Source organism: Cervus canadensis, chromosome 18, assembly GCF_019320065.1.
Source record: "Cervus canadensis isolate Bull #8, Minnesota chromosome 18, ASM1932006v1, whole genome shotgun sequence".
Lineage (NCBI taxonomy): Eukaryota > Metazoa > Chordata > Mammalia > Artiodactyla > Cervidae > Cervus > Cervus canadensis.
Genome location: NC_057403.1, coordinates 26,133,423 through 26,147,540, shown reverse-complemented (window position 1 = coordinate 26,147,540; position 14,118 = coordinate 26,133,423). Strand labels below are relative to the sequence as shown.

Here is a 14,118-nt window from a genome sequence, read left to right as displayed (position 1 = left end):
ACTAGGTGGCCTTGGGCACGATGACTGCCCAAGTTCCCTCGGAGTTCTAGTTCCCAAGTGCTTGCATCTGGGACCGCATAGAGTAGGGAAAGACCTCAGATTTGTCAATTCAGGGCGCTGTCGGGAATGCAAGACTCTGGAAACGCAGGGTGGAGCCTGGGCAACCGCACCCAATCACAGGAGGTGGGGCCGACAAGCGCATGCGCAGTCTTAAGGTCGACTCTAGGACCGCGCGGATGCGGACTGGCCACCCCGCAGAGCCTAATCGGGCCTTGGCAGCCTGAGTCACCCGCCCCGCCCTGCGGAGCCGGACGCAGCTGGAGGCCCCAGAGCTACACGGACAAGCGGACCGGCGGACGCGTGAGCGAAGCGGTGAGCGCCCAGTCCGGACTCCCCCTGCACTCTGTAATTCCGGCCCTGGAGGCCTCCGGACCCGAAGAGATCCTAAAATCTTAGCCTCAGGGATCCACCACTCCCTTGATCTCAGATTCGAGCTCCCAGATCTGTCCGGCCTAGTTATCCCGCCCCGGGGACTCTTCCGCCCTTCCTCTCAGGATCTAAAATAGGAGCCCATGAAGAGGTACCCAGTAAATTCAGCCCTGGGTGCAGCCTCTGGGACCACGATCCGTCCTCTCAGTTCTAACAGGAACTCCGTTATCCCAGGCCCCGGGGCTCAACACTTAACAATCTTAGACCTGAACCCACAGATCCAGCAATGAGTCTAGTCTCGCTGCTGTGAAGTGAAGTCGCTCAGTCGTGTCCGACTCTTTGCAACCCCAGGGACTGCAGCCTACCTACCATGCTCCTCTAGCCATGGGATTTTCCAGACAAGAGTACTGGAGTGGGCTGCCATTTCCTTCTCCAGTGTCTCGCTGCTGGTTGCACCTAAATCCTTAAACCCACGTTCTGGATTTCCTAAACTGTTTCTGGGGCCTGCGGGCGGAGAATTTCTAACCCACCGTTCTGACCCGCCTCAAACCTCTAGGGCTCTGGATTTCAGATTCGAGCACTAGCTTGGGACCCCCCACCTTGAGAATCCCACTTGACCCGACCAGTGCCTGGTACTTCATGATGCCTATGCGTAGACTCAGTCCAGAGTTTTTCAAGCCAGATGCAGACCTTTGGAACGGAAGAGGTTTCAAACCTGATTTTCTGTCCCTATGCCACCGTCCAAGAACTACCTCCCCCGGAAGCCCAGACCTCATCCCGAATGGGCCCTTAAGCCCCAGCCGGAGGATAGGTCTCCGCCTAGAGGCTTCATATTACTTCCTCCTGTCCAGCAGTCAGAAATGTGTATTTTTGTGGGGGAAGGGGCGGGCTCAGGGAGGAGACAGCCATCTGACCCCTTTCTTTCTCCTCAGGAATCTTGAGTCACAGCCATGTTCCTGGTTAACTCGTTCTTGAAGGGTGGCGGAGGCGGCGGAGGAGGCGGGGGCCTGGGCGGGGGTCTAGGGAATGTGCTTGGAGGCCTTATCAGCGGGGCCGGAGGCGGCGGCGGCGGTGGCGGCGGCGGCGGCGGCGGCGGCGGTGGCGGAACTGCCATGCGCATCCTGGGCGGGGTCATTAGCGCCATTAGGTAAGGCGGGGCCTGATGATGGGCGTGGCCTGAGGAGGAGGCTTGTCCAGCAATAGAATGGGGTAACCTGGACACTGACCAGGAACCTTAATTAAGCTGGGCCGGGCCTGGGCTAGGAGACTCTCTTTGAGGGGGCCGACCTTAATGAGTTCATGAGGGCGGAGCTTGACATGGGGGTACTCTGATTATTGAGGGGACACCGTCTGATGGGACCAAAGGGGCTTTGGGAGGTGGGACTTACTGGGGCTGGCGTGGCCTACTTCCGCTAACCTGGAGACAAACGTTAAGGGGGCGGAGCCAATGAGGCTGGTTATACCTTCATGGGGGCAAGGCTAGCCTTGTGGGCGCGGCGTGGCCCTCGTAGGTGGGTCAATGAGGTGTGCTCAGAAGAGGTCTAGCCCTTATAGGACTGGGGAAAAGGCCATCAAGGGGCAAGGCTGGGCTGAGAACTGATTGGATTAAAAATGTCCTAGTGAAGGGAGGGTAGGGGTCGGTAGGTGCCTGGTAGGTCTTAGCCATTGAGTGTGATACTTTGAAGGGGTGAGAACTAATGGAGCTGGGGTGGGATATTGAGAAGACACAAACGTTAGAAGCCATGATGATGGAGTAGGTTCCTACACGGGTGGAACCCAGGAGGATGAGGCCGCGGGAAGCTGGGGCCAAGCTTTTATGAGGGGAGCCCTCGAAGGGGCTGGGTCTTTTGAGGAATCTGCCATATGTAGGTGTGCCCGGGCAAGGGGGATCTTACTGTGGGGGCGCAACCAGGGCGGCAAGGATAGGGACAGGTGAGGACAAGGACTGATGAGGGCGGAGGGAGCAAGTAGGCAGGGTGGCGAGCTAGGGGTTGAGGGATGGGGTGTGGGGGCAGGTGTGGGGACTGGCTGCCGGTTGGCGGCCCCGCGCCCTGGCGGCCCCGCCCCCTGGCACTAACTCCGCCCCCCCCTGTTTCCTGCAGTGAGGCGGCTGCGCAGTACAACCCAGAGCCCCCGGTAAGCGCCCCCTGTTTTCTCCTCCTGAGGCCTTTTCCAACACCCATCCTTGTCCCTTTGAAGGAGCCCCATCCCTTTCCTTATGGAATTTATCTCACTGAATCTCTCCCTTGTAACATCCTCCAACTTAGCTATTATTTTCCAGTCGCTAAGTCGTATCCAACTCTTTAAGGACTTAGCTGTATCCATTCCCTGTTCACTGCCCACCTCTGATTCATTGGTCACTCACCACCCAGCCCACTCAGACGCTCCCAACCTACCGCTGTCCCGGCCAGGGCACCCCTCCCCCTACCTGCTCTAAAATCTCCTCCCTCTGCAGCCCCCTCGCACACATTACTCCAACATCGAGGCCAATGAGAGTGAGGAGGTCCGGCAGTTCCGGAGGCTTTTTGCCCAGCTGGCTGGAGATGTAAGTACACAGGGGACCCCAGACCCGTCCTTAACCCTTCCATGCCTTCCCTTGGGCTGCCCTTTACATGTACACTCCACCATGGCAATCCCAAAGTTCCCATCCTCCTTCATCACACCCCCAGACCCCTTTCAGTCACCCCTGACCCATTCCTAACTTCTCCCCCCAGGACATGGAGGTCAGCGCCACGGAACTCATGAACATTCTCAACAAAGTGGTGACCCGACGTGAGTGACCAGCGTCAACAGACAGGGCGGGTTTGGAGGCATGTCGGCTGGGGTAGTTGTGATCTCTGGCCTCTGACCTTCAACCTGTATCCCACAGATCCTGATCTGAAGACTGATGGCTTTGGCATTGACACATGTCGCAGCATGGTGGCCGTAATGGATGTATCCTTGAGGGTAGTCTAGTGGAGGCCTCGGGGATGAGGGAATTTTCTTTGGCCACGCTGCGTGGTTTGTGGGATCTTCGTTCCCCAACCACGGATTAAACCAGGGCCCTGACAGTGAGAGTAGGGAGTCCTAACCACTGGACTGCCAGGGAATTCCCAAGAAGGGATTTTCTGCGAGAGTGGCTGGGGCAGTCAGGGCGTAGCTTTCATACCCACAGATGTGGACATGTGTACATTAGAACACACACCCGCCTATGGACATGTGGCAATACATAATAACATCAGCTGTCATAACTGGCATTTTACTCACATTTACTTGAAAGCCACCCTGTTAGACAGGTATGATTATTATATTCCATTTTACAGATGAAGAAACCAGGACCTAGAGAGGCAATCATTCAACTGACCTTATAACCTTATAACCCCACCTTGTAACTGCCATAGGTTTGCCCACAAACACACACATATATATAAGGGCACACCCACATACATGAAGATATGTAGAGGTGTGTGCATGGGAACACACATACATCATTCACTGATTTTGGACACAGGCACATACTGCACAAAGCATTATAGACACACATATATATGCATGTCATGTGATCACATACATGTGTTGCCTAGGGTGAAACAAATGCAGCTCAGCCCCTTAGCAAGGTTATTGAACCTCTCTGTGCCTCAGTTTGCCTCTCGATAAAATTGGGTGAATGATAATGGTGATACCAAATTGGCATTTCATGCAAAAGGCTTAGCACAGTGGGTAGCACACAGTAAGTGGTCTGCACACACTAACTGTTACTATGATCTCACCCAGGTAGATTTTTCAGCTCTGAAGCTGTTTCTCTGTCACCCAGATATAATACTGATGGGGCTGGTATCTTGAGGATTTAGTGAGACAAGTGATGTTCCTGAGAAGTTTAGCACTATCTGAAGTCATGTGATAAGTCTTGGCCATTGTTGCTATTTACTGAGAATTTATCAAGTGCCAGCCCTGAGTTGAGGCTTTATACCAATATCTCATTCACTTTTTATCACAAATGCAACAGGTATTTACTCTTATCACCTCATTTCCCTAGAGTTCTAAGATACCCTGGTGTTTTACATGTCCTAACATTTATAAGTTTGAATTATTATCAAAGAATGTTATAAACAAGGATTTCATGAGGTTATGTGTAAAGAGAGTCTTTATCATTTAGAAATACAAACTAAGGTTCCTATGGGCAAAACAACAATGAAGCCACACCCAAGGTGACAGGACGAGGGTGGGATGGGAGCTGGGGTTTTAGCCCAGGCTCCCCTGCTTGGCCCTTACCATCATCGTGTACACTGTCCACACTTCTGGGTATGGCTGTTCTTAACACCCTCCCACCAGAGTGACACGACTGGCAAACTGGGCTTCGAAGAATTCAAGTACTTGTGGAACAACATCAAAAAGTGGCAGGTGTGTTCGGCCTCTGAAACGACTGGCACGAAGACCCCCGAGCCTTGGAAATGCCACGCCCCATGAGGCTCAGTTGAATCCTGACCTCCTTGTCCCCACAGGCCATATACAAACGGTTTGATGTTGACTGTTCAGGCACCATTGGCAGCAGTGAACTCCCAGGGGCCTTTGAGGCAGCAGGTGTGGCTGGCAGGAACATGGTGGGGCCGGGGGTGGGACTGGTGAGGTGGCCCCCACTGATCTGGTCTGAGCCTGAATCCTGGGGCTGTGAGAGGGCTGGGCTATGTGAGCCCTACACCTGTTAACTAAATCGTTATCAGGATTCCACCTGAATGAACATCTCTACAACATGATCATCCGACGCTACTCAGATGAGGGAGGGAACATGGATTTTGACAATTTCATCAGCTGCCTGGTCAGACTGGATGCCATGTTCCGTAAGTGACACCCTAGCTCTCTTCCCAGGTGGGGATTTGTCTGGCCTTCATGGGCCAAGCCTCCTTTGTGCCTGATGCTGAGGTGGCCAGTGTTAGGGCTGAAACAGCCCATGTTCCTGCCCTTAGGTTGCTCACAGTCCACAGGAGAGGCAAATTACCAGACAGTGACAGCTCGGGATGGTTAAGTCTGGGATCGGGGAAGCCTGTGCCGAGTGATGGGGGCTGTGAGGGGAAGGTCAGGGTAGATCAGGTTTAGATTTGTGACTGGGAACTCTTCAAACTTTTCTAGCCAGCTGATGCAGCTTAAGTGATCAAGGAGGCCTTCCTAGAGGAGGGAGGGCATGTGTGAATTGAGACCTGATGGGTAAGGAGTGACCCCAGCAAGCGAGTGGGGAGCAGTGTTGCATGGGGAGCAGCCTGTGTGAAGGCCTAGAAAGGAAAGAGGAGATGGTTTTCTTGGTGATTTTGGTTAGAGTGTTTCATGGAGGAGGAACCTAGGGTTCAAAGAGGCGAATTTCTTGCTCACAGCCACTTAGCTAGGAAGTTGCAAAGCTAGAATTTGAACTGAGATTTGTCTGAGAGAGGGGGCAGGAGCAGTGGGATGGCCAGGCCATGCAGGGCTGTGAATGCCAAGTTTGGAGGTGCTCAGACACTAACGGGGACAGTGGACAGGGTCTAGGCAGGGGAAGAACAGGGTCTCAGGTTTCCTAGGTTTCCTTTAGGAAGATCTCCTGGCATGCCAAGAGCCCAGGGCGGACAATATATTAAGAGCATGCAGAGAAGAAAAGGGGCAGGTATGTTGGGGACATGAAGGGAACGTGAGAAAGGACAACAGGGCAGATAATGCCAAAAGTCATGTATGAGAGGGTCAAGAAATGGCCTGGGATTTATCAGCAAGAGGGCCAGCTGTGAGTGGAGTGTCCGGGGTACCACACGCGTGGACCCCCGAGCGTGGTAACTGAGCCGTGAGTGAGAGAGAAGCCACACAGACTGTGGGCACCTGTTGACATACAGGTTTGGCTGTGAGTGGGGAACATGGAGATGAGTTTCAGGGCAGGAGTGGGGACCACAACAGACTGTAGGAGCTGGAAATGCAGAGCCTCCTTCCAGTAGCTTGTTTCAGCTGGAACTGGAGGGTGTGGAGCTTAGAGTTTGGTGGGGGCTGGGGCTTGGGCAGAGGGTGATGAGGGGCGTGAAGGTCAAGATATGGAGGCCATTACTGAGATGAGCAGCAGTCTGGGTTCCAATCCCAGTTTCCTTTTTCTCTATGTAACACAGGCACATCACTTCACCTTTCTGTGCCTTATCTTAAAATGACACTTATCTCCCAAAATCGGATTGAATGAATTCATACCTGGAAAGCACTTTATACAGGTGCTTGCCAGAGTAGGTAGACTACTAGCTGTTAGTATTATCATATATTAGTATATTTTAATCCTAAAAGACAGTCCCACCAACCCTTCCTTTCTCCAGGTGCCTTCAAATCTCTCGACAAAGACGGCACTGGACAAATCCAGGTGAACATCCAGGAGGTAAGAACCCCCATCTCCACCCTGGAATGTGGGCTCCTAGCAGGGGGCCCCTCCCCTCAGCCCCATGTACCAGCTCGGAGCTAGGGTTCCCTCCCTCCCATTTTCCCAAAGACCCCTGGGTGAGAGCAGAGAAGGGCTGCTGGCATTCCTGGGTTCCCTGCTCCTCACTGTCTGTCCCTTCCTTTCCCCAGTGGCTGCAGCTGACCATGTACTCCTGAACGGGAGCCCCAGGCCTGCCCCCTCATCACCTCGCTGTAGGAGTCACTTTGGACTGACTCTTCAGTCTCCCCCAGGGCTGATTCTGTCTGCAGTCACATCTTCATGGGTCCTGCTGACCCACAGGCCTTTCTGTCCTCTCAGCCCTTGGCACCTGGATTCTCAGTCAACAGCCAGGGCCCAACATGCTTCAACACGCCTTGCCCCTCGAGTCACACCCCCACCCAGCACACCCATCCCGTCTACTCCATAACCCTTCTCTTGCACCTGTGCCAAGCCCAACATTTGTGTGGCTTCCACACCCCAAGGGCCCTTCTCTTAGTTCTGGGAGGATCACTCCAGTCCCTCCACACCCAGGCACACCCATTCAGTTACCACCCAGGCACCTGAACTCCAGGCCAAAACAGGGCCACATGCCCCAGTGCCTTTGTCTATATTCTGCTCCCAGCCTGCCAGGCCCAGAAGGAAATAAATGCACCCTAGTTGCTGCTCTCTCCGAGATCTGCCTCCTGTTCTGAGAGTTGGGGGGTGGCTCTGCCTCTGTTTAAGGCAGAGGAAGCCTGTCTGTATGTGTCTCCTAGTCCCAGTCTTTTTTCTCATTCTGGATCCCAATTGAGCTGTAGCCTTATTCTTTCTGAGATCTTGCTCAGATCCCATGGAAACCAAGACAAGAAGTCTGGACCATCTCTGCTTCTGCTCCAAGAGCCAGACCTGTGGGAGGTCTCAGTGTCCCCCTGGCTGTGCCCCCCAGGGCCATGTTTGCCCCTCTCAGCTTCTGTGCTTGAATGAGTCTGTCTTCACTTGCCTCTACCTCTCTGGTGTCATACAGTATGCTCAGGATCTTCCTCCCCACCCCCGGGCCTCTGCAGGGAGGGGGCTGCCATCCCAGGATACAAAGCAGGTCCCCAGACCCTGAGGGCACAGCCCAGGGATGCTGTTTGGGGCTTCTGGGAGGGCTGAGAGGCAGTGACATCCTAGGGATAACCCTGGTCTAGTCGGAGGGTCCCAGGGTTGTCCACAGGGCAGAGATGACTTGCTGGTAGAAGGATGGGCTAGGAGGCACAAATAGGGAACATGGAGCTGGGCTGGGTTCCCCAGGAAACCAGCACATTTATTGATGCCTGTTCGTGTCCTGCAGACTTCTTGGTTTCACTTCTTGTGAGGGAAGGAGGCCCAGCCAAGGCAGTACAGGCTGTAGAGAGTGCCTAGGGAGGGAGTGTGGGGGATACTGAATGAGGCCCCAATTCCCTCCCTGAGCCCCATCTTGCTTCTGAGCCCATGCTGCAGGCTCGAGCCCCTTCCCAAACTGCCCTTCAGCTGGGGAAATGCTGGACCTTGGTACAGACCAGGCTTCAGGCTTTCTCCCCAGATGCATCACTAGCCCAGCCACCTTCCTGGGACAGGAGCCCAAGCCCTGGGGTGCCCCCTCCGTATCTGTCAGCCCAGGCTCCCATGTGGTTCCACACCAGCTCAGAATCCAATTCCCTGGCGAAACCCTAGCGCCAGAACCCGCCCCTTCCCCTCTCCATCTCGAGCCGGCCGTGCACTCACCCCCCAGACACAGAGTCATCGTCACTCGATACAGGATGTTGTCTGTTGCACCGCCCTTCAAGTGCACCGGGAGGCCATTGTCTTCCTGGAAGTTGGGGGCACACGATGAGAAAGGCGCTGTCAGCACCGCAGACCTTAAGCTCCTGCCTCCCCCAGCTTCTCCTCGGGACCAAGCGGGCGGCCCAGGCTCCTCCCCCGCCCCACCCTTGCCCCGCCCACCTGGAAGAGTTTCTGTTTCTCAGCTACTCGGTTCTCGAAGCGGTTCCGGGCGGTTGAGCTAAAGGAGCGGACCAGTGCCTGGGAGACCTGTGCAGAGGGGATGGGTGGACATTGGGGGAGCCTGGAGGGGCGTCCCGGAGGAGGTCCCGTTGGGGGGAGGCTGTCGGACTTTCCGAGGCTCTGACTTGGGGACACTCCTGTCCCATGGGAGCGTCTCAAAGGCAAGATGCGAACTGACAGCGCAAGTGCGGGAGGGTGTCCTGGCAGGAAAGGCCTAGATAAACGGGACTCGTGCCTAGAGGGTCTGGCTTGAAGGTTATCGGACCCAGAAGGAAGTCCCGTGTTCTGCGGGTCCCAGTCCCGAGAGGTTTCTTTCTTTCTTTCTTTTTTTTTTTTTTTTTTGGTTCCCTGGGTTAATGGGAGGAGCTCAGGCCGCAGGAAGGGCAGGACTGGATCGGGGTGCTTAAGGAATTTCCCGGCAGCCTAAGAAGTTAGGGAGAGGGGAAGGAATGCTAAGGGAACCCTGGATGAAGGGAAGAAGTTCAAACTCGGGGCTTTCGGTCAAGTTAACGTGTCCCCGGGTGTCTCAAAAGCTTTTGGGTTGGGAGCTGGGGAGAGGGGCCCCAGGCTTATTAGAAGGGAGTCCCGAGCCCTGAAGGGGGCTCACGTTCCAAGTCCCCAGATCCCGGAATTGGGGGAGAGTCTCATATAGGGGTGAGAGTTTCTGAGAGTTTCCGAGTTGGGGGCCGCAACCCGACCCCTGGGGGCCCTCACCCGCAGGGCCCTCATCCTGTGTCCTCCTCTTCGGCCGGAGTCACCTCCCCTCTCTGCCCAAGGACAGACGGCGCCCTCCCCTCTGGGGGAGTCCCAGGCCACGCCCCCCTCGCGCCCTAGGACACTGTGGTCTCGGAGGACGCTTTCCGATTCGTCCAATAGGTGGGCGGGGAAGACGCTGCAACCCCATCCCCGCATCCCAGCGCCGAATGGTTGGAGCACCCATCTGTTACTCATCTCAGAATTCTGTTGGTCCACGCGGAGAGGAAAGCGGTCCCAGAGAATATATTTTTGGGTTGTTTCTGCGGAGGTGTCCGGCTAGGGCTAGTGCAGTTCCTCCATTGGGTCCCTCGGATCTCTCCCTATCTGATTGATGTTGAGAGCACCTGAAGGAAGGTAAGACACCATCTTTCATTATGCCATTTTCCTCCCACGTTGTAACAGATTGCTGTGGCTTTGGCTAAATGTCAGTGTTCATTTTGGGGTTCAGGGACTACGTTGTATGGAAAGTACACTCAACTCACACCACATCCAGATGAGATACGAGACCCAAGGAAGTAGATTACGCCCATATCTCATACAGGAGGGAGCATACGCTGCTTATTTATTAAGTGGAATGAAGGGCAGGATAATTTCCTTGTATACGTAATTATTTTTCACTATCTTTGGTTATTGTGAACCCATGTAGCTGACTGCTTAAGTTAAACATGCGCACAAAACGACGACGCTGCATAGCAACTGTCTTTGCTTTTTCATCTTACCCCCACCACCACACTCGGTTCTTCACCCTGGAAAGCAGTGTAGTTGCTCTGTCTGTTGACTTTAGATTCCACTGCATCCCTAGCACCTGACAAATGGGGGGATTTGATAAATATTTGTCAAAGGATATACAATGTAAGCCAAATGTTCTCTAACTTGGTCATTCCTACCTACTTAACCAAGTAGGGCTTCAGTGCTTCTCCTAGATTCTACTCATTTAGATATTTCTGGTCATCCAGGAAGTGGCCACACATGTGCTCATTCCCCCAGCTGTCCCCTGTTATCTGCAGCTGTGTAGGATCAGTATTCAGGGAAGAAAACAGAAATTGCTCTGGGTTGGGATACCAGGAAGCTTGGAAAGGCTGAAGGAGTGCTCTCTAAGCAGGACAGTGAACTGATGTATGGGGCCCTGTGCAAAATGAAAATGTGGGACCCCTCGTTCAAACAGCAAACAGTAGGAAAGAAAAAAACCACTGTTAAAAATACCAAGATATTGGGACTTGCCTGGTGGTCTAGCGATTGGGGCTCTGCACTCCTAATTCAGGGAGCACAGGTTTGGTCCCTGGTCAAGGAACTAGATCCCACATGTTGCAACTAAGACCTGGCACAACCAAATAAATAAATATTTTAAAAAATACTAAGATATAAAGCATTTTTCTTTCTTCCATGATTGTTCTTGACCTGTTATGGTGTTTTTGGTTTTATTTTTATTTTTTTTAGTTCTACCACTTGATTGCTACCAACCCATCTCCCTCCACCCTGGTGCACACATGCTCAGTCATGTAATCCCATGGACTTCGGCCCACCAGACTCCTCTGTCCATGGACTTTTCCAGGCAAGAATACTGGAGTGGGTTGCCATTTCCTTCTCCATTGTCATGGTGCTTTTAATTTGCTATTCATCGTCATGCTCCCTAGAGCAACGGATACCCTTGGGGTGAGTCCAAGCTCTCACTGTCGCCTGGGTGACACATGGCTGCTGGCTGCCAGGTTCTCCTTCTCTCCCCACCAACCACTGGACCAACGGGTGCCTTGGCCTGAGGTGGAGAAGTCAAACAAGGCATAACTCCTTCCCACAGGCTTGCTCCCTACAGGGGGATGCAGCCTCTCCTCCAAGAAGACACAAGAACTGGGGTTAATGGTGGGCAGAACACTCGCTCTGCTGGTCACCTGCTGAATATGCCATGGACTGCCAGCTGAGGAGGGAGTAGCTGCCACTCTGCCCTGCCCTCAGAGGCCACGGGATGTGTGTAGTGGACCTTGGCCCTCCTGAAGCCCGAACCTGTCTCAGGGAGACAGAGTGGTGGGAAGAGAGAATGCACACAGGTCAGGCTCTAAGTTCCTGATGGCTGCTCCATTGTCCCAGCAGACTTCACTTATAAAACACAAAACACAAATTCAAAGATAACCTGAAGAATTACAAGGTGGCGCGCTTCCCTGGTGGTCTAGTGGTTAAGAATCTGCCTGCTAAGGCAGGCGATATGGGTTCGATCCCTGGTCAGGGAAGATTCCACATGCTGTGGAGCAACTAAGCCCATGTACCACAACTACTGAAGCCCGTGTACCTAGAGCCCATGCTTCACAATGAGGAGTAGCCTCCACTTACCACAACTAGAGAAAGCCCGGGCGCCATAAAGAAGACCCAGCGCAGTCTATAAATAAATAAATCACAAAAATGTGTGTTGAATGAGCAGCAGTACATAAAAAATAAAAAGGAATTACATGATGGCAACTGCAGAGGATTAAACTCCCCACTTCTGAGGGTGGGGCTCTGTGTAGCCACACTAGACACATGCCTCACTTTTAGGCTAGTCCTGTAGGACTGACACTCAGGACATGTAAAAACTGACCGAAGAAGGCTGTCCTCTGAAGCTGCCCCTGCAGGGACAGAGTCCAGAACACACCCTGTAGCACTGACCTTGGTCAGAAAGCCCTAGTCAGAAACTGTTGCTGGGACTCCCCTGGTGGTCCAGTGGCTGACTCCTTACTCCCAATGCAGGGGACCTGTGTTCGGTCCCTGGTTGGGAACTAAATCCTACATGATACAACTAAAATTTCTGCATGCTGCAACTAAAAGAAAAAAAAAGATCTTCATGCTCTAAGGAAGATCTGTGTACTGCAACTAAGACCTGGCACAGCCAAATAACTAAAAAGAAATATTAAAAAGAAAAAAGAAGCTGCTGCTGCCATCACTCAGGTCTCCTTTAGGAATGGGTTCATCAGCTTGCAAGACTAAAGAGCTCAACTTCAGGATCAAGAGCCAGCTGGGGGATGTAAACTCTGTTGCCCTGTATTAGCATGAACACTTATTGATATAACAAAAAGGCACCAAAATACTGTGATTTGAAGAACACAGAACTTACATATTTACTAATCTCACGCTGTGGATATTATTTGGATCTTGATATGGGCAAACAAAAAAAACTGCAACACTTTTGAGACAATTGGAAATTTAAACAATGATTGACTTTTAAAAAACATTTATTTTTGGCTGTCCTGGGTCTTTGTTGCTTTTCTCTTATGCAGGCTTCTTATTTCAGTGGCTTCCCTTGTTGTGGACCACAGGCTCGGGGGCACTGAGCTTCAGTAGTTGCAGCATGTGGGATCAGTAGATGAGGTTCTGGGCTCTAGAGCACAGGTTCAACAGTTACAGCCAACGGAGTGAGTTGCTGCTTGGCATGCGGGATCTTCCTGGATCAGGGATTGAACCTGAGTCTCCTGCATTGGTGGGCAGATTCTTCACCACTGAGCCACCAGGGAAGCCCCAGTGATTGATTTTTCCCTCAATATTTCATGAAAAATTTCAAAGATACAGAAAGGGTAAAGGAATCTTCTAGTAAACACTCATATACCCACCACCTAGACTCTATAATAAATACTTTGCTACATTTGTCTTATCACATAACTAGCCATCTATACCTCTATCCATCCAGATAATTTTTTGGTCTATTTTAAAAGAGATTGCAGACATTAATATTTTTAATTCAAATACTTCATGTGTCGTTAACTAGACTGCTTGGATATTTTATTATAGTAAATAATTTAAGCTTTTATTTCTATTGTGGTTGTGTTTTTTTTTTTTTTTTAAGAGTGAGCCTCTACGTTTTAGAAATACATAGTCAAATACTTTTTGGTGGAATAGCATGAAGTCTAGTATCTAACTGCCAAGTAACAAATCACCTCAAAATGTGGAAGCATAACACAACAGTGAACATTATTTCACAGCCTCTGTGGGTCAGGAATCTGGGGATTTAGCTCAGCTACAGCGTCACAGCTCAGGATAGTGGTGGGCAGGAACCTCCCAGCGTTTGCCTGTCCTGAATGGGGAGGGAGACTGAAGGCAGCCAGGCAGCCTTCTAGAGTCTTCTAGAACCAAGCTTTGATGTCACTCTGCTGCCATCTTGTGGCAGGTCTGGAAAACAGCCCCTCCCGCCTCTCCTTCCCGCATTCTTCTAATCCCTTTTGATGATGTTTTAGGACTTGCCTTTAGAAAACTTTTTACTTTTAACTCCCCAGTTGTTGAGTAGATCATGAGTTCAATATGGCTTAAAATTCATAAGTGTGCATAGGAAGAAAAATCTTCCTTCTGATCACTCTCTGTGATCCTCTCCAAGGGAACCATTCTGTGTTATTATGTGTCCTTCCAAGGAAATTTTATGCATGTAAGAAACAAAACAAAAATAACCCCTCAAATACCACAACAAAAGTAAAAAAATATACTCGGCCTTCCCCAGACATAAAAGGATAACTTGTTCCTGAAATCAGCAGTTATTCAGTGATATTTATTGATCCTGATTTGAACAGGCAGTATGTATATATTTT

The 14,118-nt window shown here is 51.7% G+C and overlaps 2 protein-coding genes across 2 annotated transcripts; one reads left to right on the top strand and one right to left on the bottom strand.

The window, feature by feature from the left end:
* The first annotated feature begins 204 nt into the window (after nt 1-204).
* CAPNS1 (calpain small subunit 1) lies at nt 205-7,493 on the top strand. The gene is made up of 11 exons (XM_043437487.1): nt 205-372; nt 1,362-1,576; nt 2,532-2,565; nt 2,885-2,974; nt 3,144-3,201; nt 3,299-3,363; nt 4,741-4,809; nt 4,911-4,989; nt 5,130-5,246; nt 6,720-6,778; nt 6,970-7,493. The coding sequence occupies exons 2-11, from the start codon at nt 1,380-1,382 to the stop codon at nt 6,994-6,996; spliced, it is 795 nt and encodes a 264-aa protein (XP_043293422.1). The 5' UTR covers nt 205-372; nt 1,362-1,379; the 3' UTR covers nt 6,997-7,493.
* Nucleotides 7,494-8,060: 567 nt separating this feature from the next.
* LOC122421478 (cytochrome c oxidase subunit 7A1, mitochondrial) lies at nt 8,061-9,653 on the bottom strand. Its single transcript, XM_043437543.1, has 4 exons — nt 9,539-9,653; nt 8,765-8,851; nt 8,546-8,630; nt 8,061-8,199 (listed from the first exon to the last, which is right to left on the bottom strand). The coding sequence occupies exons 1-4, from the start codon at nt 9,551-9,553 to the stop codon at nt 8,144-8,146; spliced, it is 243 nt and encodes an 80-aa protein (XP_043293478.1). The 5' UTR covers nt 9,554-9,653; the 3' UTR covers nt 8,061-8,143.
* Between the last annotated feature and the right edge of the window lie 4,465 nt (nt 9,654-14,118).

Excerpts from the sequence above, each read along its gene's own strand:
- CAPNS1 (XM_043437487.1), top strand. The coding sequence starts at position 1,380 with ATGTTCCTGGTTAACTCGTTCTTGAAGGGTGGCGGAGGCGGCGGAGGA. Across the intron at positions 3,364-4,740 it reads GCATGGTGGCCGTAATGGAT|AGTGACACGACTGGCAAACT; the intron begins GTATCCTTGAGG and ends CCCTCCCACCAG. Across the intron at positions 6,779-6,969 it reads TCCAGGTGAACATCCAGGAG|TGGCTGCAGCTGACCATGTA; the intron begins GTAAGAACCCCC and ends TCCTTTCCCCAG.
- LOC122421478 (XM_043437543.1), bottom strand. Across the intron at positions 8,631-8,764 it reads AGAAACAGAAACTCTTCCAG|GAAGACAATGGCCTCCCGGT; the intron begins GTGGGCGGGGCA and ends CCCAACTTCCAG. Across the intron at positions 8,200-8,545 it reads GATGACTCTGTGTCTGGGGG|GCACTCTCTACAGCCTGTAC; the intron begins GTGAGTGCACGG and ends CTCCCTCCCTAG.